At 41.5% G+C, this 22,299-nt stretch overlaps 1 protein-coding gene across 1 annotated transcript in view; it reads left to right on the top strand.

The window, feature by feature from the left end:
• Window positions 1–22,299, top strand: part of LOC143297710 (E3 ubiquitin-protein ligase rnf213-alpha-like) — a 110,852-nt gene that overhangs the window by 26,485 nt on the left and 62,068 nt on the right. Inside the window, exons 7-15 of the mRNA XM_076610132.1 lie at window positions 5,558–5,766; window positions 9,719–10,026; window positions 10,404–10,636; window positions 12,336–12,578; window positions 16,729–16,927; window positions 17,345–17,400; window positions 18,731–19,025; window positions 19,472–19,579; window positions 21,126–21,236. Coding sequence (XP_076466247.1) covers window positions 5,558–5,766; window positions 9,719–10,026; window positions 10,404–10,636; window positions 12,336–12,578; window positions 16,729–16,927; window positions 17,345–17,400; window positions 18,731–19,025; window positions 19,472–19,579; window positions 21,126–21,236 — 1,762 coding nt within the window. The remainder of the gene's footprint in view (window positions 1–5,557; window positions 5,767–9,718; window positions 10,027–10,403; window positions 10,637–12,335; window positions 12,579–16,728; window positions 16,928–17,344; window positions 17,401–18,730; window positions 19,026–19,471; window positions 19,580–21,125; window positions 21,237–22,299) is intronic.

The raw sequence follows: 22,299 nt of genomic DNA, 5'->3' as shown, positions 1-22,299 counted from the left end.
CTCCCATTCCTGATAAACACTATCTCACCACTTATTTATTTATCCATTTTAAGGTAAGTTGACAATTCCCATCCTGATAGACACAAATCATGACTTGTTGACAATATTTGTGTGTGTGTGTGTGTGTGTGTGTGTGGCGCTGCGTGTATGTGCAGGCATGTGTGCATGTATTAGAATTATGGTTAATAATCTTTGAATATATGTATTCAGTTCTGTTAAATGGTTTCCCTTATTTAGATGAAATTTCTTTTATGGGGAGAAATATGTGTTCAGTATTCATAAAGAGTCAAACTGGTATTATTGGTGTATTGCAGTGGGAAATCATTTACAGCTTAGTATTTTTTGTACAGGACTATGACTGAAACAAGGAGGCAAAATTGCACTGGCTCTTAGTGCTGCAGCCTTGGGGGCTTGTTGGCTGGCAACCATCCCAGTGCCGACTGTCCTAAAACCCTCTTGGCCAAGAGAGTGGGGATGTAACTTGGGCAAGACACTGTCCACTATGATCAAATTCTAGCCCAGATAGTCAGGACAGCAGTTACCTTCTCTGCTGTTCTGATGGTCATAGTCGAACATGACTATCATATACTAGTATAATTGGACTTTGAAAAAATACTGTTAGGAGTACGAGTGGGAGTTATGAGAGATGGTGGGAAATTGAGTCTGTATGTAGGGTTCTTAAAAAAGGGGATGGGGGGATGGCGGGGACTGTGAGTTTCAGAGGTGACTATTGGATATTTGATTTTCATTTTTTATATTGTTTTCATGTTATGTGCTCATCTTATTTTTAGGACCTTTATTTGGGAAAATCATGGATATATATATCTATTATATTTGATCCCAAAGTCATCACAAACATGTCTATATATATATATTTGATCCCAAAGTCATCACAAACATATCTATATATATATATTTGATCCCAAAGTCATCACAAACATATCTATATATATATATTTGATCCCAAAGTCATCACAAACATATCTATATATATATTTGATCCCAGTCATCACAAACATATCTATATATATATTTGATCCCAAAGTCATCACAAACATATCTATATATATATATATTTGATCCCAAAGTCATCACAAACATATCTATATATATATTTGATCCCAGTCATCGCAAACATATCTATATATATATTTGATCCCAAAGTCATCGCAAACATATCTATATATATATTTGATCCCAAAGTCATCACAAACATATCTATATATATATTTGATCCCAAAGTCATCACAAACATATCTATATATATATTTGATCCCAAAGTCATCACAAACATATCTATATATATATTTGATCCCAGTCATCGCAAACATATCTATATATATATTTGATCCCAAAGTCATCACAAACATATCTATATATATATTTGATCCCAGTCATCGCAAACATATCTATGTATATATTTGATCCCAAAGTCATCACAAACATATCTATATATATATTTGATCCCAAAGTCATCACAAACATATCTATATATATATTTGATCCCAAAGTCATCACAAACATATCTATATATATATATATATTTGATCCCAAAGTCATCACAAACATATCTATATATATATTTGATCCCAGTCATCGCAAACATATCTATATATATATTTGATCCCAAAGTCATCACAAACATATCTATATGTATATTTGATCCCAAAGTCATCACAAACATATCTATATATATATTTGATCCCAGTCATCACAAACATATCTATATATATATTTAATAATAATAATAATAATGGATACTTATATAGCACACTATCCAGAAATCTGCTCTAGGTGCTTTACAAAAACGCTTTTGTTAACATAATACATCATATCTATGTTACATACACACACCAAAATGTGACCCCCCCCCCCCACACACACACACACGCTGCATACATACATTTTAACATACATGTGTATCTAACAGCTACCCTAACACATACACACACATAGGCAGGCACAAACTTACATAAACACACGCACACACAATACACATTCATATACATGCATGTAGTTATGTACACATACATATGTATACACACATAGTCAAGCACAGCTAACGCAAAGGAAGTGGACCTGCCACAATTGAACTTATTGCTGAGGGAAAAGGTGAGTTTTGAGACGAGATTTAAAAGATGCGAGGGAATCAGAATGACGGAGGTTATCAGGGAGCTTGTTCCACATCTTTGGCGATTGAAAAGAAAACAATCTGTGTCCATAGGTCTTACTTCTAACGTGAGGTATCCTGAGAAGTCGAGTATCAGAGGAAGAACGGAGCTGGCGAGACGGGGTATAGATATGGATGAGTTCAGAAAGATACTTGGGGCCAGATCCGTTGACTGCAGAAAAGGTCAGAGTGGATAGCTTATAGTCTATTCGATCAGAAACAGGCAACCAGTGGAGAGACCGAAGGAGAGGAGAAACATGGTCAAATTTAGAAGCTCTGCAAATGAGTCTGGCAGCATTATTCTGAATTCGTTGGAGTCTGTCTAACAGATATTTGGGAAGGCCGGCCAAAAGAGAGTTGCAGTAATCTAATCTTGAGAGAACCAGAGAGCGTACAAGTGTCTTGGTTGCATCGGTTGAGAGATAGTGGCGGATAGAGCTGATTCTACGCAGTTCCAAATAGGCAACTTTACAGATATTCGAAATGTGCTGTTGGAAGGAAAGAGACTGGTCCAGGATTACACCAAGACTGCGAACAGAGGGAGAAAGTGAAACAGGTGTGCTATTGATCAGAACAGAGTCAGGAAAGGAAGGATGTTGAGGAAACTTCTTTGGACAGGTTATCATCAATTCAGTCTTATCATCATTTAGTTGCAGCTTGTTGAGAGTCATCCAGTCCTTTAGGCCAGCAATGCACTCCTGTGTTTGAGTCATCAGTGCATCAAATTCAGCTATGGAAGCCGACTGATAAAGTTGTGTGTCATCAGCAAAGCTCTCATGCGACATCGCATGATGACTGATGACATCCGACACAGGAGCCGCATACAGCACGAAAAGAACAGGACCTAGGACGGACCCCTGTGGGACACCATATTTCAAGGCAGATACTCTAGAGTATCTACCATTTACACATACTGTCTGTGTACGATCTGACAGGTAAGACGTGATCCATGCTAGTGCAGTGTCACGAATACCAAAGGAAGTTTTAAGTCTGTTCAACAGGATAGAGTGGTCGATAGTGTCAAAAGCTGCTGACAAATCTAAGAGAGCGAGAACAGATATCTTATCCTCATCAAATCCCGAAAGCAAATCATTCACTATTCTAAGAAGGGCTGTTTCGCAACTATGACCACGTCTATAAGCTGACTGGTGGGAATTAAGTAAACCATTTTGTTCCAGATGAGCTAAGAGCTGAGACAATATGATCTTTTCTAGCAGTTTTGATAAAAATGACAGATTAGAGACAGGTCGATAATTTTTCAAACAATTATGATCCAAAAATGGTTTCTTGATGAGTGGACGTACAACAGCAGATTTGAAGCTTTCAGGGAAACAACCAGACAGTAAGGAAGAATTGATGACATGAGTAATATGTGGCAGTAGAACATCAATACATTCAACCAACAAAGAAGACGGGACAGGGTCAAGCTCACAGGATTTCGGACAAGCGCTCAGACACACACATATTTGATCCCAAAGTCATCGCAAACATGTCTCTATATATATATTTGATCCCAAAGTCATCACAAACATATCTATATATATATATTTGATCCCAAAGTCATCACAAACATATCTATATATATATTTGATCCCAGTCATCACAAACATATCTATATATATATATTTGATCCCAAAGTCATCACAAACATATCTATATACGAGGGTCATTCAATAAATAAGGTGAATTTTTCGGTATAAGGACTTCTAATACAGATAGAAGCTTACTTTTTTTTTTTTTTTTTTCAACGTAGTCTCCCAGCACTGTCACACACTTTTCTTCCCATCTGTGCACAAGCTTCCGTACTCCCTCAGCGTAAAAATCTTTGGACTGATGTCTCAGCCAGTCGCTCACAACACTTTTGACTTCATCGTCACTTTCAAACTTCGTGCCTCTCGTGAACGCTTTCAAGGGTCCAAACAGGTGAAAGTCTGAAGGGGCAAGGTCTGGGCTGTAAGGGGGATGAGGGAGCAGTTCCCAGCCCAGCTCGTTGATGGTCTGCACCGTTCAGGCTGCTGTGTGAGGCCTTGCGTTGTCATGATGCAAGATGACTCCTTCTGACTGATGACCCCTGTGTTTGTTCTTTATGTCTTTCTTGACCACTGTCACCCTTCTGTCAGACTGAATGAGGTCATTGACTGATTCGATCACCTCAGGAGACCTCACTTCTGTAGGCCTTCCAGGCCTGTCTTCATCCTCAACACTGCTCCGTCCTTCTTTAAACAATTTTGCCCACTTGTAGACATTTATTCGGCTGAAACATGTGGCACCATACACAGTTGACATTCTCCTATGAATTTCAACTGGTTTGCACCCTTCAGCAACCAAAAACTTGATAACTGACCGCTGTTCAATCCTGGAGCATGCTTCTTGGTCGGCCATCTTTGTTAATCGCCAAAACTCTCAAAGTTTTTTTTAATCTGCAAAACAAATTAAATCCATGTGAAAAAGAAGTAAAGAAAAAAAAAAGAAAAAAAAAAGTAAGCTTCTATCTGTATTAGAAGTCCTTATACCGAAAAATTCACCTGATTTATTGAATGACCCTCGTATATATTTGATCCCAGTCATCACAAACATATCTATATATATATTTGATCCCAAAGTCATCTCACACACACACACACACACACACACACACACACACACACATATATATATATATATATATATATATATATATATATATATATATACCTTCTCTAGAAGTCATGTATTATAAGCAGCTACTCAAAAAAGCAAAATCAATCGGCCAGGACGAATCACATCCAGCTTTTGGGATTTTCGAGATGCTCCCCTCTGGTTGACGGTACAGAAGTATAAGGACGAAAACCAATCGCTTCGCCAGTAGCTTTTTCCCCAAAGTAGTCAACGCCCTGTCTCTCGATCAAATCCAGTGTGATAAATAGAATTGTACAACCAACAACCATCTACCTGAAGATCTAGTCATCAGCTCCATCCACATGTAATATGCTGCTTCTGTTCAAAAGTGTGTGTGTGTGTGTGTGTGTGTTTGTGTTTGTGTGTGTGCATGCGTGAGTATGCACAAGTTTTTATATTGATATGCACTTGTATGTATCTTATTTCTACTGTATCTGTGTTCTTGTATGATTTTTGTTTTATGTTAGTATCTTGTTATGTACTATCCCCCCCCCCCCCGCCCCCCCTATATTCCTTGTGACCCCGGTACACTTGGTAATAAAGACATATTCATATTCTATATTCTATTCTATTCTATATATTCTTAGTTTATTTATATTTCATTTGGATATCCTGTTTTGCAAGAGGTGTTTAGCTAGTTGATCTTGATTTACTTTTTTTTTTGCTTTTTGCAGTTTATTCTGGAATTGTCTATATATATTTGTGCATCGTAGCTTGATTTTGTTTCAGACAAGTGAATATTGGGTATCTATATGAAGGAAAAATTGTGATGCCAAAGCATTTGAGGAATTCTGGATTCCATTACAAGTACATTGCCAAGAAAGTTGGCAAGAAAGACAAAGAACTGTGGGAACAGGTACAACGGTCGGAAGCAGGCACGAATCCAGCATTTGTGAATCGCAACTTTTTCATACCAGCACAAAGAAGGGCTCAGACAGGTCAGTTGAAAGATGTGTATGTTTGTCACAGTGTACACTTTGTTGCACAGAAGCATTTAGCTGTGTGCATGTAATTACACATACTTGCTACTTGTTTGCACATACATTCAGATGTATCGCCTGTCATGATTATATTGAACGTTACCGATACACTCAAAAAAAAAAGAAAGAAAACTAAAATCCTAAAAATGATTCACACTGCCCTGGTATTTGAAATAAAGAAAGATAAAAAGGTGAAGAGAAGTCATAAGAAAACCTTAAGAAAAGTTAATGGGCCCCACAGCCTTCACAGGGGTGGTGAATTCATGTTCATTGTGTCAAAGGCTCGGCATGCGACGGTGAGTCATGTCAACTTAATCTGCTCTCACTCCATGCCAAGAGTTTTTGCCGTTGCGAATCCCAGAAAACCCAGGGTTTGTATAGGATTGGAAAAAAAATCTCAAAAAACCAAATAAACACCCAGACAATTGAAATTTAGTATGTTTATTCAGTGAATGTTGTTCCATATTTGTGCAAAAAATTAAGTTATTTACTCACCATCTTGTTGTTGATCACGGTATCCATTTTTTGTGTATTTTGTAGCATTTTTGCACCCATCAGAAAGGTATACTAAGTGTCCTTGAACAGCTTACAAATGTTCCACGGCACATCCTAACACTACTTGAGGAACTGAAGACCTAGTACGTGCAATGAAGAATGAACAGATGGGGGAGAAAGTTGAAATTCATGCACACACAAAAAAATATTGTCTCTACATAAAAAAAGGAGTTCACTGTACACAAAAACCTGATGTATTATCCCTGACAATAGTCTTGTCTGGAGTGAAAAAGCTCATGGCAGGTGATGCTGAGTCTTGGGCACAGCTTCACACACAGTGGAACTCCACATTTTGGACACCAGTTGGCAGTTTGGTGTCTTGGTGTGTTGTGGCGCTTGAACAGGTCTTCACAGAACTTGCACTTGCAGTAGCTGGTCACTCATATCCACTCCAGCCATGTTGGTGATGTAGTCTTGTACTGCAGCTGGCTTCTGTCTTTCAGGACGGTGTCTTGTTGTCACACTGACCATGGTAGTTGGCAGCATGACTGTTGTCAGCACATGAACTGGTGTTTTGTCCTGCCACTAAAGCACAGCAACATGACCTGCAACCATACACACACACAAATGATCATGCAGGTCTGACTCTTTCTTCTTCTTATTCTAAATTATTTGTTTGCTTATTCCTTTGTTTATTCTAAATATTTATGTGAATGGAAGCATAATGTGGTAATTTTTTTACATGTAGTCAAAGAAAACCTTCTTAGATTTTTTTTAAATTTTTTTTTTTTTTACAATATTACAAACAATAATGACAGCATCATCAGTATTAGTACTATTACTGACATTTCTATAGCATCTTGTTATACAAATGAACTCCATGTTATTGTAAAACAGAAAGTAAGTAAACATATGCATGCAATCACACACACACACACACACACACACACACACAACAAACATACACACAAACACACACACACACAGTTGTACACCTGAGCATGTGACATTGTTTTCTTTCACACACACACACACACACACACACACACACACACACACAGAGATATATATATATATATACACACTCACCATTTTCAGTCCAATCACTGGTAAAAACACCAGCAAATTCGACCGTTTCCTCAGTGATTTCGTTGTCGGTGTCGGTCAGCTGGGACATGGTCAGGACTCGCTTTCCTCTCCACTGTAAACACCCTCTTCAGCGGCCGAATCTATTTCTAGTTCATTGGGATATGGTTCAAAATCACTGTCCGATGAATCAACATTATCTCCTTCAACATCGGAGCCTCCAGTTTGGATCATTTCCAAAGTAGCTTCAACGCTGTGTTGCGTTTGACCTCTCCTACCGTGTCGAACACTTTGACGCGATGCCATCTTGTCAAACAACTTGCAGAGCTGACTGAGGGTATGCTTCGTTGTCGTCTGCTAACGAGCGTGTTACTACACACACGCAGTGTGTGTGAATGAAAAGTTGGCCGGAGATAACTTAGAATCAGTTCTGCTTTTGAGTTTCATATCTGACACGTCACTCCATCAAGGCGACTTTTCAAAATCCAAATCCTCATATGCAGACATTGGCATCCAACGCTTTGTCCGATGACATCTGCATATGCAGGCAATGGCAGCGAGTGAGTTAATGTTTCCCATCTGAAGTCAGGTCCCCAATCACACCTGGCTGCAGTGAGTAAAGGGCCTTTCCCAAGGACACCTGGCTGCAGTGAGTAAAGGGCCTTTCCCAGTCACACCTGGCTGCAGTGAGTAAAGGGCCTTTCCCAGTCACACCTGGCTGCAGTGAGTAAAGGGCCTTTCCCAAGGACACCTGGCTGCAGTGAGTAAAGAGCCTTTCCCAAGGACACCTGGCTGCAGTGAGTAAAGGGCCTTTCCCAGTCACACCTGGCTGCAGTGAGTAAAGGGCCTTTCCCAGTCACACCTGGCTGCAGTGAGTAAAGGGCCTTTCCCAAGGACACCTGGCTGCAGTGAGTGAAGGGCCTTTCCCCAGGACACCTGGCTGCAGTGAGTGAAGGGCCTTTCCCCATCACACCTGGCTGCAGTGAGTAAAGGGCCTTTCCCAAGGACACCTGGCTGCAGTGAGTAAAGGGCCTTTCCCCAGGACACCTGGCTGCAGTGAGTGAAGGGCCTTTCCCAAGGACACCTGGCTGCAGTGAGTAAAGGGCCTTTCCCAAGGACACCTGGCTGCAGTGAGTAAAGGGCCTTTCCCCATCACACCTGGCTGCAGTGAGTAAAGGGCCTTTCCCAAGGACACCTGGCTGCAGTGAGTGAAGGGCCTTTCCCCATCACACCCGGCTGCAGCAAGTAAAGGGCCTTTCCCAAGGACACCTGGCTGCGGTGAGTAAAGGGCCTTTCCCAAGGACACCTGGCTGCAGTGAGTGAAGGGCCTTTCCCCATCACACCCGGCTGCAGTGAGTAAAGAGCCTTTCCCAAGGACACCTGGCTGCAGTGAGTAAAGAGCCTTTCCCAAGGACACCTGGCTGCAGTGAGTAAAGAGCCTTTCCCAAGGACACCTGGCTGCAGTGAGTAAAGGGCCTTTCCCAGTCACACCTGGCTGCAGTGAGTGAAGGGCCTTTCCCAAGGACACAACACCATGCCGAAATGGGGTCCCAAACCCTGATCACTGGTCAACACTAGTGGATTAGCAAACTGAAATGTAGTCAACTGGTCAACACTAGTGGATTAGCAAACTGAAATGTAGTCAACTGGTCAACACTAGTGGATTAGCAAACTGAAATGTAGTCAACTGGTCAACACTAGTGGATTAGCAAACTGAAATGTAGTCAACTGGTCAACACTAGTGGATTAGCAAACTGAAATGTAGTCAATGGATTAGCAAACTGAAATGTAGTCAATCAAGTGTTAGCAGATATTAGTGTTACTGTCATTTTAATGGTCAGCAGCCAAGCCAGCAGTCTGCTGTTCTTTTCTTGACCTTATGTTCTCATTCTCACTAGTTTCTTTCTTCTTCTTCTTTTTTATTTTATTTTATTTTATTTTTTAACTTTTGATAGATCAAATTCTTCTTTCACAGTTCTTTTTCAATGAAAGACTTTGGAGTAAGTCTGTCAGTTTGATGATCTGATATTTCTTGGAAATGAATTAGTGTTTCATTTTGGTTCATTGTCAAGAGAACAAAGAACTTGTGCTGTTGTCCATTGTATAATTATCAATGTCAGTGTGTATTATATGTATTTGTGTGAGCGTTTCCATATGTTTTCATGATGTCAGTTCTTGCAATATATATATTCCCCCCAAAAAAATGTTAAGAGAAGAAAAAGAAGTGTGGATTTAATGATGTGTGTGTGTGTGTGTGTGTGTGTGTATACATGTGTGTGTGTGTGTTTATGTGTTCTTGTTTCCTTATAGCCTTTTCTTTTATTGACAGGCCCTTGGCACAGATATGACGGTGCTGCCTACTTCGAAGGAGCATTACATCAGACGACGTGGCAACGCATTAAGGGAATATTCACCTTTAAAAGCTCCAATGAGAGAGTTCACCATGATGCCATCAGCTCCGCTTACCTGTTCCTGCCATCTGCCGAGGAGATTTTGAAAGCTAGCTGCGCACCTGCTGCAGAGGGCCAGATAACAATGGAAGGTTACCTGGACAAAACCCTGCAGGTCATGAGCAGCCTGAAGCTTCAGATGCTGGACTCCAGGCAGATGTATACAGACGATGCGCTCGTTCGGAAGGTTTGTGGTTTGTGTTCTGTGGCAAAATCGCTGTTGTAGCAGGGGATTTTTTGAGGTTGTGAGTTTTGCACTGCTCATGCACTTCTTTTCAGTTGGTTATTGGGGCATTGTTTTTATTCCTGGCCAAGGATTTTTCACCACCTGAACTCCCTGATTCCCCTGAATCACTGGAACGTCCTCACCATGAACTGAGTTACAACATCAGGCTCTTCTCACGCAGGAATTAGAATTTAAACGAAAAAGTAACATGAAGTGTACCACTTTCATTTTCTGCACTAGGAAGCTGTTATTTATTCATTTATTCATTTATATATCTTTTTTTTTTATAGTGAATATGCTGCTATTTTTACATTGCGTCATATATTCTTGTTTTTTAGACTTTGATGGATGTACTGGCCCTGCCGCTGGCAAATCATCTTAGCCAGACCGGGACGGTGACACTGGGCCTGTTCATACTGCTCCTTGTGGAGGAGTTCACTTTGCCGGTGGAGACTGAGTTCATTCAGGTCATGTGCCGCTCCATGCTGATAAGCCCTGCTATGAACAACACCACCTGTGCCGACCTCGACAGCATTGCCTCACACTTCCCCGCCAACATGGCCAACAAAATGTAAGTCATTGACGCAGAGAGCTTTCTTTGGTGCTGCTGCTATTTAACACACATTTGCATGCATGAAACGTGACGGGCGCAAAAGCCGAGTGGTTAAAGCGTTAGACTTTCAATCTGAGGGTCCCAGGTTCGAATCTTGGTAATGGCGCCTGGTGGGTAAAGGTTGGAGATTTTTCTGATCTCCCAGGTCAACATATGTGCAGACCTGCTTGTGCCTGAACACCCTTCGTGTGTATATACAAGCAGAAGGTGAAATACACATGTAAAAGATCCTGTAATCCATGTCAGTGTTTGATGAGTTATGGAAACAAGAACATACCCAGCATGCATGCTCCCGAAAACGGAGTATGGCTGGCTACATGGCGGGGTAAAAATGGTCATACGCATAAAAGCCCACTCGTGTACATTGGATTGAATGTGGGAGTTACAGCCCATGAATGAAGAAGAAGAAGAAGCATGCAGTGTTTTTGGTCAGTATTTTACTTTGCTGCTTCATTTTTGTGTGTACTTGAGATTGAGATGTGAACAGTTACCAGCCAGTTTTAACATACCCGTTTAAATGTTGAATTTAAGGTGACAAATTTCTCAGTCTCCAGTCTTGAAATTTAATTCAGGTATTATACATTATGTACAGCAGAACTTCTTAGAAATGATCATGAAATTGTCATGAAAAATAGATTTTTGTTTTTTGGGGGATTCATTGTTGGGAGGTAGGATGCTGGGTGCATACATGCATACACGTTATGTGTGCATGCACACACATACTTACACACACATGCATATATGCATGCACACAGACACACTTTTTCACTCTCTCACACAAGTCTTTCACTCTCACACTCACACATGCTTGCAAACACTCAGAGAAACAGAGAAACACTTGACACTTTGACACTTGACTCTTCACTGTCATTAACTTAACAGCCCATGTGACAGGGGGGTGCAGGGGAAGTTACAGTGTCATTTTTATCCAATCATCTGAAAAAGGTAAAACAAAAACGAGAAAGAGAGAGAGAGAGAGGGAGAGTGGTCATATATGTACTTATGATTCTTACAAGCATTGATTTTGTGCTGATTCAGGATAAAAAGATGATGAAATTGTAGTTATGTGCATATTGTGATCTCAGTGCAGTGGGGAAAATCAACCAAGAAAACCACTGAAATGTATCTTTCATTGGAAGAAAAAACCTTAAAAAGTGCAAATTAAATGCATTTCAATTAATGTGTTGAAGTGCTGTTTTAGAATTGTTTTACTTCAGTATTTTACTTTGCTGGTTTACTTTTGTGCTTACTTGAGACTGAAATATGAACAGTCACTAGCCAGTTTTAACGTAGCTGTTTAAATGTTGAATCTGAAGGGAGAAGTTGTTTAATCTCCAGCCTTTAACCACATGCTGTTGGCACTGTCTTTTGTAAACCATATGTCATTGTAATTGCTGTTTTGCCTATTTCGCTATGAGTCATGATACTTACTGTGTTTTCCAGTATCAGAAATGTTCTTTTTTTATGACACAGTTGGAATATCAGGAATTTCAGAAGAGCGGTGATCACTTGAACGGGAAATGAGGATATCCATGTAGCTCTGCATGGCCAGTTTGTTCAGAGGCACACTTGTTGTTTTGGGCTAATGAAGCGCAACCCCCATTCATGTAGTATTTTCAAGAACATGCAAATTGTTTGTATTATTTTTTTCCGACAGTGACTTTGCCAAGAAGATTTCAAAGCTGATCAACCAGAGTGACAATCAAGGCTGGTGGCAGTTCCGATCAGACCCAAGTTGGCTGTACTGCGTGCCGTTGTACCACTTCCTGCAAGGCAAGTCACAGCCTTTCCAGGACCCAGAGCCCTCCGCTGACTTCAGAATGTCTGGCGGCGAGTGGTGGGGACTGACAGGTCTGGACAGAAGGAAGAATGCCTTTAAAGAGTCCACCAAAGACTTCAGGTAACTCTTCTCGTATAATGTTTTCTTTTTTTGTTTGCTTGTTATTGTGATATATGTGTGTGTGTGTGTGTGTGTGTGTGTGTGTGTGTGTGTTATGCTAGGGTCCTTTTCATTGACTACAGCTCTGTGTTCAACACAATAGTACCATCAAAACTATATTTTTAACTGAAAGACCTCTCGCTGCCTGAATCAGTTTGTGCATGGATCCTTGATTTTCAAAGATGCAGACCGCAAGTTGTTAAATTTGGTGACCTCACCTCCTCCACATGTATTCTCAGCATAGGCACCCCACAGGGATGTGTTCTGTCCCCACTGTTGTACTCACTATTCACACATGACTGTGCAACTCGTAATGAATGTAACACCATGGTTAAGTTTGCCGATGATACTACTCTAGAAGGGCTGATTACGAACAGTGATGAGTCAAAATATAGGGAAGAAGTACTGAAACTTGTCAGTTGGTGTGATCAAAACAACTTAGAACTCAACGTATCAAAAACAAAAGAATTAATTTTAGATTTCAGGAAGACCAGATCTGACCCCTCACCACTTGTCATTAAAGTCAAGCAAGTAGAGATCATCAGCGAATTTAAATTTCTCGGACTGATCATTTCCAACGATTTAAAATGGGAGAAAAATACGGAAAAAATTGTTAAGAAAGCACAACAGTGCCTGTACTTTCTTCAGCACCTTTAAAAAGTTCGGAATTAGATAACGAGCAGTCATTGAAAGCATGTTAACCTTCGCTATTACTTTTTGGTACGGAAACATTTCCAAGGCAGAAGTCGCAGCCCTGAACAGAATTGTAAAAACATCATCGCAGCCCTGAACAGAATTGTAAAAACATCCACCAAGACTACTGGGGCTTATCTACCTTCTCTAGAAGACATATATTATAAGTGGCTACTCAAAAGAGCAAAATCAATCAGCCAGGACGAATCACATCCAGCTTTTGGGATTTTCCAGATGCTCCCCTCTGGTCGACGGTACAAAAGTATAAGGGCGAAAACCAATCGCTTCGCCAATAGCTTTTTCCCCAAATTAGTCAATGCCCTGTCTCTCGAACAAATCCAGTATGATAAATAGAATTGTGCAATCAACAACCATCTACCTGAAGATCTAGTCATCAGCCCCATCCACATGTAATATGAGGCTTCTGTTCAAACGTGTGTGTGTGTGTGTGTCTGTGTGTGTGTGTGTGTGTGTGTGAGAGAGAGAGAGAGAGAGAGAGAGTGTGTGTGTGCACGTGCGCATGCGCGCGCGCACGTGTGTGTGTGTGTGTGTGCAGTGTGTGCATGTGTGAGTATGCACAAGTTTTTTATATTGATATGCACTTGTATGTATCCTAATTTCTACTGTGTCTGTGTTTGTGTATGATTTTCGATTTATGTTCGTACCTTGTTTACATATATATATCTTCCACCAAAATATCCCATGCAATGGGCATTATCATGGTGAAGTGTGGGACAATATCTTTCTTTCTTAAAGACTTCTCCCGCACGTACCTTGCCATGTACTATCCCCGCCAGTATTCCTTGTGACCCCGGTACGCTTGGTAATAAAGACATTCTATTCTATTCCATTCTATTCTGTTCTATTCTAAACTTGATCGCGCTGTTCTGCATACATATAGTTGGAGCATGACCTTAGCATTGAAGCTGCTTCTCTTACATTTAAGCGGAAAAATATCATGATTTTTACAGAGACACTAAACACTTTAGGGGAAGTAACATGCTTGCAAGTGGATTTCCCTCCCTTCAAATGTGTGTGGCTGTTTGTGTGTGAGAGTTAACATGTTCTAAAGACAAACCCACTGAAATCAAAATTTAGAGTTGATGCATTCAGTGAGATGGTGACTCATCATCAACTCGATGTTTCAGACTGTAAAAAAAAAACTGAATTTGTGTTAGAACAAGGCTCTGATGAAAATTAAGTAGTTGGAGCTTTTGTAGTGTTGTTTTTTAGTGGTTCAAATGGATATCAAGGAGCCGAAAGTGTAATTGATTATAGAAGAGTGATTTCAGTGCTTGTGACTGACATCATGGAATCTATTTTGCTCGGGACTGTTCGGATACCTTTTTGTGTGGACTGTGGAATAGTTATATCTGCAGCTACAGAGAAGAGTTCAGAATATTTCTAGAACATGTGTATTGCACTTTCTTTTGATCACTGTTTTGTCTGTCTGACTGTCTGGGTTGGTTTTTTTGTGATTTTTCAAAAAATCATGAAAAATCATGTGATTTCTGGGTGCTCTGCTCAAGGTTGTGTCTGCGACTCCATTGAGTGAATGAATGAAGTTTGCAGTGTTGACCTCTGCAAAAGTCTGAATCTCATTTTCAAACTTCTGCACACCTGGTAACCACATGGCATTTTGGCTCACTGGGCATACTCCCTCATTTCATTCACATATGGTGCAGACACCAGATCTTTACAGTAAATATAAGGTACTCCCGAATGATAAAATGACCAAAATCAGGAAATGAGAAAGAAGTATTGCCAAGTAGTCAGTAATGAGTGATCTCTGTCATCTCGTTCACCTGTGGTTTTTGGCCAAGATTGTTGTGGTATGTAAGCTTAGAGATATTGAAATGCCCCACCCCCACCCCCACCCCCCACGCCCCATCATGAAACCACCAGGGAACTGACACTGATCATTTTGGCCTGCAATGACAGTGGTGTCAAGCAGCATCTGTTGAAGATCCTGTAATCCATGTCAGTAAGACTCACTTTTGATAAGAGATGTCCAATGTTTTAGACTACAGGTCTGTTTTGGGGGACTGTGTTAGTTGGAAACAGTTGAAGAAAAAGCAGAGTTTTAGAAAAGTGCTGAGTTTTAATCAATAAAGGAAGGCAAGGATGAACAGAGAAGTGAGTAGGGATCAGGCTGTAGACATAAAGAGTCGCTGGATGTGGGAGAAGAAGGTCAAAGTGGGAAGAAGAGGTGGGGTGGGGAAAAATATGGAGTGGTTGGGGGAAAATGCGGAGTGGGGGCAACAAAAGAATTGTTCATGGCAAAATTCTGTAGAAAAATCCAGTTTGATAGTAAAACAAAATAATACACTTTCAGACATACAACGAAAGGAAAATGAGGCATTCCACCCCCACAGAGAATCATGTCGGGGCAAAAAAGTCATGTTACAATACAAATACATTGTGATGGTACAGTTCTGCCCTGTGAGAAGGAGCTTTGTCAGAATTTCAGTTTGCGAATGGCCGTAAAAAGAGGGTGCTGTCAGGGATGCACATGGGAGGTAACCTACTTCGGGAGGTTATCGGCCGTAGATACTTTTGTTTTCTCCGCATAGGCGGGTAGCAGTTTGCACAGGACAGGAATCAGACCCCTGCCGGAGTCTGCACTAGTGGGTCACAGTAAATATGTTACTTAAACGTAATTTTAGGAAGAAAATTTCCTTTTGAGTGCGTGATGAAGCATGCTTGCTAGGCCAGTGTGATGATGTGTTTTGTACAGGCTGGTTGTCGCTCGTGCTGCTGCCACATGTTATTGTGTTGTGATTATTACGTCTCTGTTAACCAGTGTTGGTGTGTCCACACTGATAGTGGTTTTTCCTCAGTGATTGTGTCTGTGCTGCCTGTGTTTTCTCTACACCCTGGATTTCTCTGCTGCGACTGAACAGCTCTGCCCCCTCCCCCTGGGCAAATGCTAGTAGGCTGGCCCCAGTCTGGCTCGAAAAAGTCAGTCTAGGATGGTTCAGTATTTAACTAAAAAGTGTAACTCTTTCTTTGCCCCCTTCTTAGGGTAGAAATACGGTCATAACTTCTACTTACCGGTAAGTCTCGTTTAACTCTCTCCATACGAACGGCGAAAGAGACGATGTTAACAGCGTTTCACCCCAATTACCATCATCAAAATATTGCAAGCGAAGGCTCTTATACTGAAGACGTGAATGTTGACAAAGAATACCACAATTCTGACGACGGAAGCTAAATGTTGGGTCATTCAGACACCCACTGGACATCCGAGGGGTCTGTGTAGAGGAGAAGAGAGGACTGGCCGTACTGAGTGAGTTAATCTTCCAGTTGTTATTGTTGGTGTTGGTGGTGGCGGTGGTGGTGGTGGTGAAGTCCACATAATTTATGCAGACGTGAGCAGCGTGCGGGAGCCTTGACCATTGCTCTGCTCTGTGAACAGGCTGCCCCTGGATGTGATCAACAGGCTGACCCCCAGCTTCCAGGTGGACCCCCTGTTTGTGCGAACGTTTGTCGCCTCTCTGGAGCTGGAGCCACTGCTGCCTGTCCTCATGTCAGTGCAGGTTCCTCTGGATGTGATGGCTGCAACACTGGCTCACCACATCCAGTATAAAGCATACCTGCAGGACGATCATAAGACAGTGAGTTTTGCTGTCCGCTTTCCTTTGGGTTCTGTTTCGGATTTGTTTCAGGTTCTTTCTTTATAAATGTGTTGGGTTGTTGATTGGTCTTTTGTTTTTTAGTTGTGTTTTTTTTTTTCTTTTTCTGCTCATCTGAGTACCGCTAGCGAGTCTGTTATCATTATCTTGGAACGTGTGTGTGTGTATGTGTGTGTGTGTGTGTGTGTGTGTGTGTGTGTGATATGTGTGTGTTTTTATGGTGTGTTGAAGTGCAAGTTTCTCTCTCTCTCTCTCACTCTGTGTGTGTGTGTGTGTGTGTGTGTGTGTGTGTGTGTGTGAAAGCATTATCACAGCATGAAACAGTTTGGTTTAGTTTCTGTACCTGTGCCTTTGTCCAGTGTTCCCTCAAGATACAGTATTATTGGTATTGTGTTTCAGAAAATAGATGTGATCTTGGGCAAGATGGTTCACATGGCAAAGGAGAAAGCACAGGGGTCAGTTCTCTTTTTGGTGTGTGTGTTGGTGTGTGTGTGTGTGTGTGTGTGTGTGTGTAACCATACATTGAAAAATGTTATAGTGTAGCAGTTCTTGCTTCATTAAATCCATCTGGTTCAGACACACATTGTACAGAGACAGACAGATATATTTGTATACAGACATTCAGATTCAGATGATTTATTCTTTTATAGGCCTAATTGTAGAGAGAGACAGGGGGGAAAACTGTTATTCAAAGATGAAACTTTGTGACAGTTCTGAATCTTACAGTGTCTCCTAATTAGTCTTTTATAGGTGTTTTTGGTGTTGTGTCATTGTATCAAAAAATGTATGGAGATGGAAAGTTAGCTCTGATGGTCAAGCTGTTTATGTTGAGAGTTCACTTGTTTTCGGCCAGCATTTTCATGTTTTCCAAAGTTAATACAACAGAGTGGGTACCATAGTATAGATGTAGCAAAGTTGGGATGGGTGATACATCTAGAACGCCCAACAAAATTTTCAGCACGAACTGCAACAGCAAATTCTTTATATCAAGACCCAATTTCTACATAAAAACAAATAGCAACAGATGTCATTTATTTAACAGATAAAATAAGTCTGCATTGTCATTCAGTTATGATCTCTATTAGTATCAGTATGAACATGAAGCATTAATGTGAACAAAAAAATATTCATACGGAAATGTTTTACAAAATATTTTTCACATGAATAATAACTCTTCTCTCAGTTCAAAGAAGGGAATAGGCAATGATTCTGAACACCACCCATCATATCAGTAATGATGTCAACACATTGCAAACATCTGAGCTCAAAACAATAAAATACACTGACAGTCCATAACATGATGTGCCTAGCTTTTGTCATGCTGACATTGTATGGTCTATCTCTTTCGAAAAAGTGACAAGCATATGACAGCGATAAACAGGAAGTGGTTGAAAGTTTGAATTGTCAAGATGGTGGCTGCAAGCAGATGTGTTGTGTGAAGTACAAGGAAACATGCATGCATTTTTCACCGGTAAAGTTTTGTGTGGTATCCAATATGTATTGCATATAAGATGGCACATACACAGAGCATAAAAGAATGGCGGAGGACATTGGTCTGTATGAGTGTACGTGTGTGTGTGTGTGTATACATGTGTGCATGCATGGGTACATGTGTTTGTGAGGTGCATTCTTGCATGTGCATATGTGTGTGTGCATGCATACATGCGTGTGTGTGTGTGTGTGTGTGTGTGTTGGGGGGTGGGGTGGGTGGGGGGGTGCATGCCATGCTGCGTATGAAGATCATGATACAAGCTGACAAAGAAATGATTATTTCCTTGCTCCCAGGAAACCTCCCCAAGACCTAAAGGAGCTGAAGTGCAGTGCCCAGATTGTGAGCGTTCTACAGGAACAGATGCTGAGGAACAAACGACTGTTGATGGAAACCAGCCTGATGTATGGCACACAGCTGGCCTTCCTGGCCATGGATCAGGTGGCCCTGGCTGAGGAGAGGGCGTGTCAGCAGACTGGGGGTGTGCAGGCGCAGAGCTGGAGGCAGGAGGCCAAAAGAGTCACAGAATCTTCCTGTGACTGGCTGTCTTTCAGCTTTCGGTACTCCCATACACGTTCCTCTGCTCTCCAGGTAGGGTCTGGTATTTGTCTTGAAACAGTCACTGATAGGGGATGGTTGTGTGTGTGTGTGTGTTGGAGGTGGGGCTGGGGGAGGGATGTGTGTTTGTCTCTGTGTGTGTATATGTGTGTGTGTGTGTGTGTGTGTGTAGGTGTTTGCGTGTGTGTGTGTGTGTGTGTGCATGTGTGCTTGTGTGTCAAAACTTCATGAGGAACAGCTGTCCACTGTTTACATAGACTTGTATTGATTTTGGTGAACAGTTACAAAAGCATGTTGGGTTCTGCTGCTGTCAGGCATCTGCTGGCTTAGCAGATGTAGTGTAGTGTTTGTGGATTTGTGCAAACGCAGTGACGCCTCCTTAAGAAACAGAAACTAAGATTTAGTTACAAAAAGCCCTGTGTGTGTGTGTGTGTGTGTGTGTGTGTGGGTGTGTGAGCACATGGGTGCTTTTTTTTCAGATGTGGGACAAACTGATAGCCAAAGTGGAGGAAGACGTAAGACATGGTGATCTGAAGCAGACTGTGAAGAAGATGCTGGCAGATGGCTTTGAAACCAAAATGGGACTGGTAAGCAGAAAGCTAGAAAGACTGTTCAACAAAACAGACTGCTGTACTCCTATCTGGAAGAAGTTGAAGAATAAAGACCGTTTCACACAATAGTTTATTGTGCATAAATTTGCATGCAATTGCAGTATAGAGACTTGAGTTTACTCCTGATATATATTTTTTTAAGTGTCAGGGGTATAAGTACCTTTAGTTCTGAGGGAGTGAATAGATTGAACTCTTAGGGAAATGAAGGTTTGATTTTAAACTGATCTTGACAGTTTTGAATTTTGAGTGGTTGTACTTCTAAATATGTAATTTGCTGATGCAGGTTTGTTCTTCTGTTCTTCAGAGAATGATATTTTCATTTCTATCTTTTTTTTAAATATAAAGTTTGGGCATGAACTGATACACCAAAAACAAACTTACATGCTTTATTGTCAACATTTTGCTAATTTTTTCAATATTCATTTTGGTGGAGTAAAGGATGCTTCTTGTGTTTAAGTTAGCTTTAACTCACTTCGGATGAACAGTTTTCTCCTTTACTTTCCCCTGGAGACGACCCATTTGTAATGGTTAGGAAAAAAATCACAAAAAATACAAAACACAAAGTAACTGAATGAAACTCCCTGTACTTGACCCACTGACCCCTCTTCTAACATTGTGTGTACGCCCACCCCCCTCCCTCTCTTCACAGCCCTCAGAAACTGAGTCACTGTCAGTATACTCTTACTGATAGCTTTCTTCACTGCAGATACTTTATTCAACGTCTTCATCATCCTTGTCGATGTCGAAACATTCAGTTTGAAGCATTTCAATCACTTCAGCAGCACTGAAAAGCTGCTGTCGTGTTCTAGTTTGCTCCAAAAATTTCCACTTGCGACGCCATTTTTGATACGTATGCAGATTAGCTTGTCATGTGGGGTACCAAAGTCAGTGGCTGGCAAGCGAGTGTATAGTTAGGGAACCTCATGAAGAAACTTCCCATTCAACCCCTGACACGTTTGCAGTGCCCGGTGTAGCTGCAATTTTTATGCTACCCCATGAGGAAAACGTGGAAAAAATTTCAGTTGTCCAAACCGCTATTGCGTTCTGTTGTCCGGAATGCTACCTTACGTGAGGAACTCTATAGCATTCCATCGTCCGGAGTGAGTTAAACATACTAGCAATGTTGCTAGAAGTGTAAGCACAGAGGTATCCTGACCTCAATCTTGCTTGCTATCAATTTTCAGTAAGCTGAGGCTGTTTCTAACTCTTGTCAACAGGTATTCCAAATTTAAAATCCAATGTGTGTGTCTGTGTGTGCGTGCATGCATGCGTGCATACAAATGAGGTGGAAATGAAAAGAAAAAGAGTATGTGTATATGTGTGCTTGCACTTGTAAGACCACTCACATGTTCAGCATGTGTGTGTGTTGTGTTGTGTTGTGTATATGTGTTTGGTTGTGTGGTGTGTGTGTGTGTATGCATGTGGGCATGTGTGTATATGTGGGTGTGTGTGTGAAGAGGCGAAGTGAGGCCTTGGTCCATGTGGTGTGATGTTAATCAGGATTCAACACATCATGTTGCAGCTTTCAGCCGAGCAGAAGCTGGAAGTCTACCTGGAACAGTACAATGTGGCACCTGCATTCGCCGACATTCTGAACAGGCTGGCGTTTGAGTCCCTGGATGCAGCTTTTCAGGTAGGAAAAACAAGCTAGACACCTGCATAAGTCTGGCATTTGAGTCGCTTGATGCAGCTCTTAAGGTAGGAAATACAAGCTAGACACCTGCATAAATCTGGCGTTTGAGTCGCTTGATGCAGCTCTTAAGGTAGGAAAAACAAGCTAGACACCTGCATAAATCTGGCGTTTGAGTCACTTGATGCAGCTCTTCAGGTAGGAAAAACAAGCTAGACACCTGCAACTGGCTGGTGCTTGAGTCGTTTGATGCAGCTCTTCAGGTAGGAAAAACAAGCTAGACACATGTGTAAAGCAATGACCAAAATATGCAGGCACTCTCACATGCTCTGGCACATGTGCTTAATCAGGCAGACACAGACGCACTAACATACACACAAACACATACACAGACGCACTAACATACACACAAACACATACACAGACGCACTAACATACACACAAACACATACACAGACGCACTAACATACACACAAACACATACACAGACACACAAACACATACACAGACACACAAATACATACACAGACGCACTAACATACACACAAATACATACACAGACGCACTAACATACACACAAACACATACACATACACACAAATACATACACAGACGCACTAACATACACACAAACACATACACAGACACACAAATACATACACAGACGCACTAACATACACACAAATACATACACAGACGCACTAACATACACACAAACACATACACAGACACACAAATACATACACAGGGGGGGTGGGGGGAGCTGAGAAATGCCATGACTCCTGTGTGTGTTGTGTGATGGTGTAGCACAGTGGGGGGGGTGGGGGGGGTGGGAGCTGAGAAATGCCATGACTCCTGTGTGTTTTGTGTGATGGTGTAGCACAGTGGGGGGGGGGGGGGAGCTGAGAAATGCCATGACTCCTGTGTGTGTTGTGTGTGATGGTGTAGCACAGTGGGGGGGGGGGGAGCTGAGAAATGCCATGACTCCTGTGTGTTTTGTGTGATGGTGTAGCACAGTGTGTGTGGGGGGGGGGGGAGCTGAGAAATGCCATGACTCCTGTGTGTG

Source organism: Babylonia areolata, chromosome 23 (assembly GCF_041734735.1).
Source record: "Babylonia areolata isolate BAREFJ2019XMU chromosome 23, ASM4173473v1, whole genome shotgun sequence".
NCBI lineage: Eukaryota > Metazoa > Mollusca > Gastropoda > Neogastropoda > Buccinidae > Babylonia > Babylonia areolata.
The sequence above is the reverse complement of the archived record's forward strand: the minus strand, read 5'-3'. Positions and strand labels throughout refer to the sequence as shown.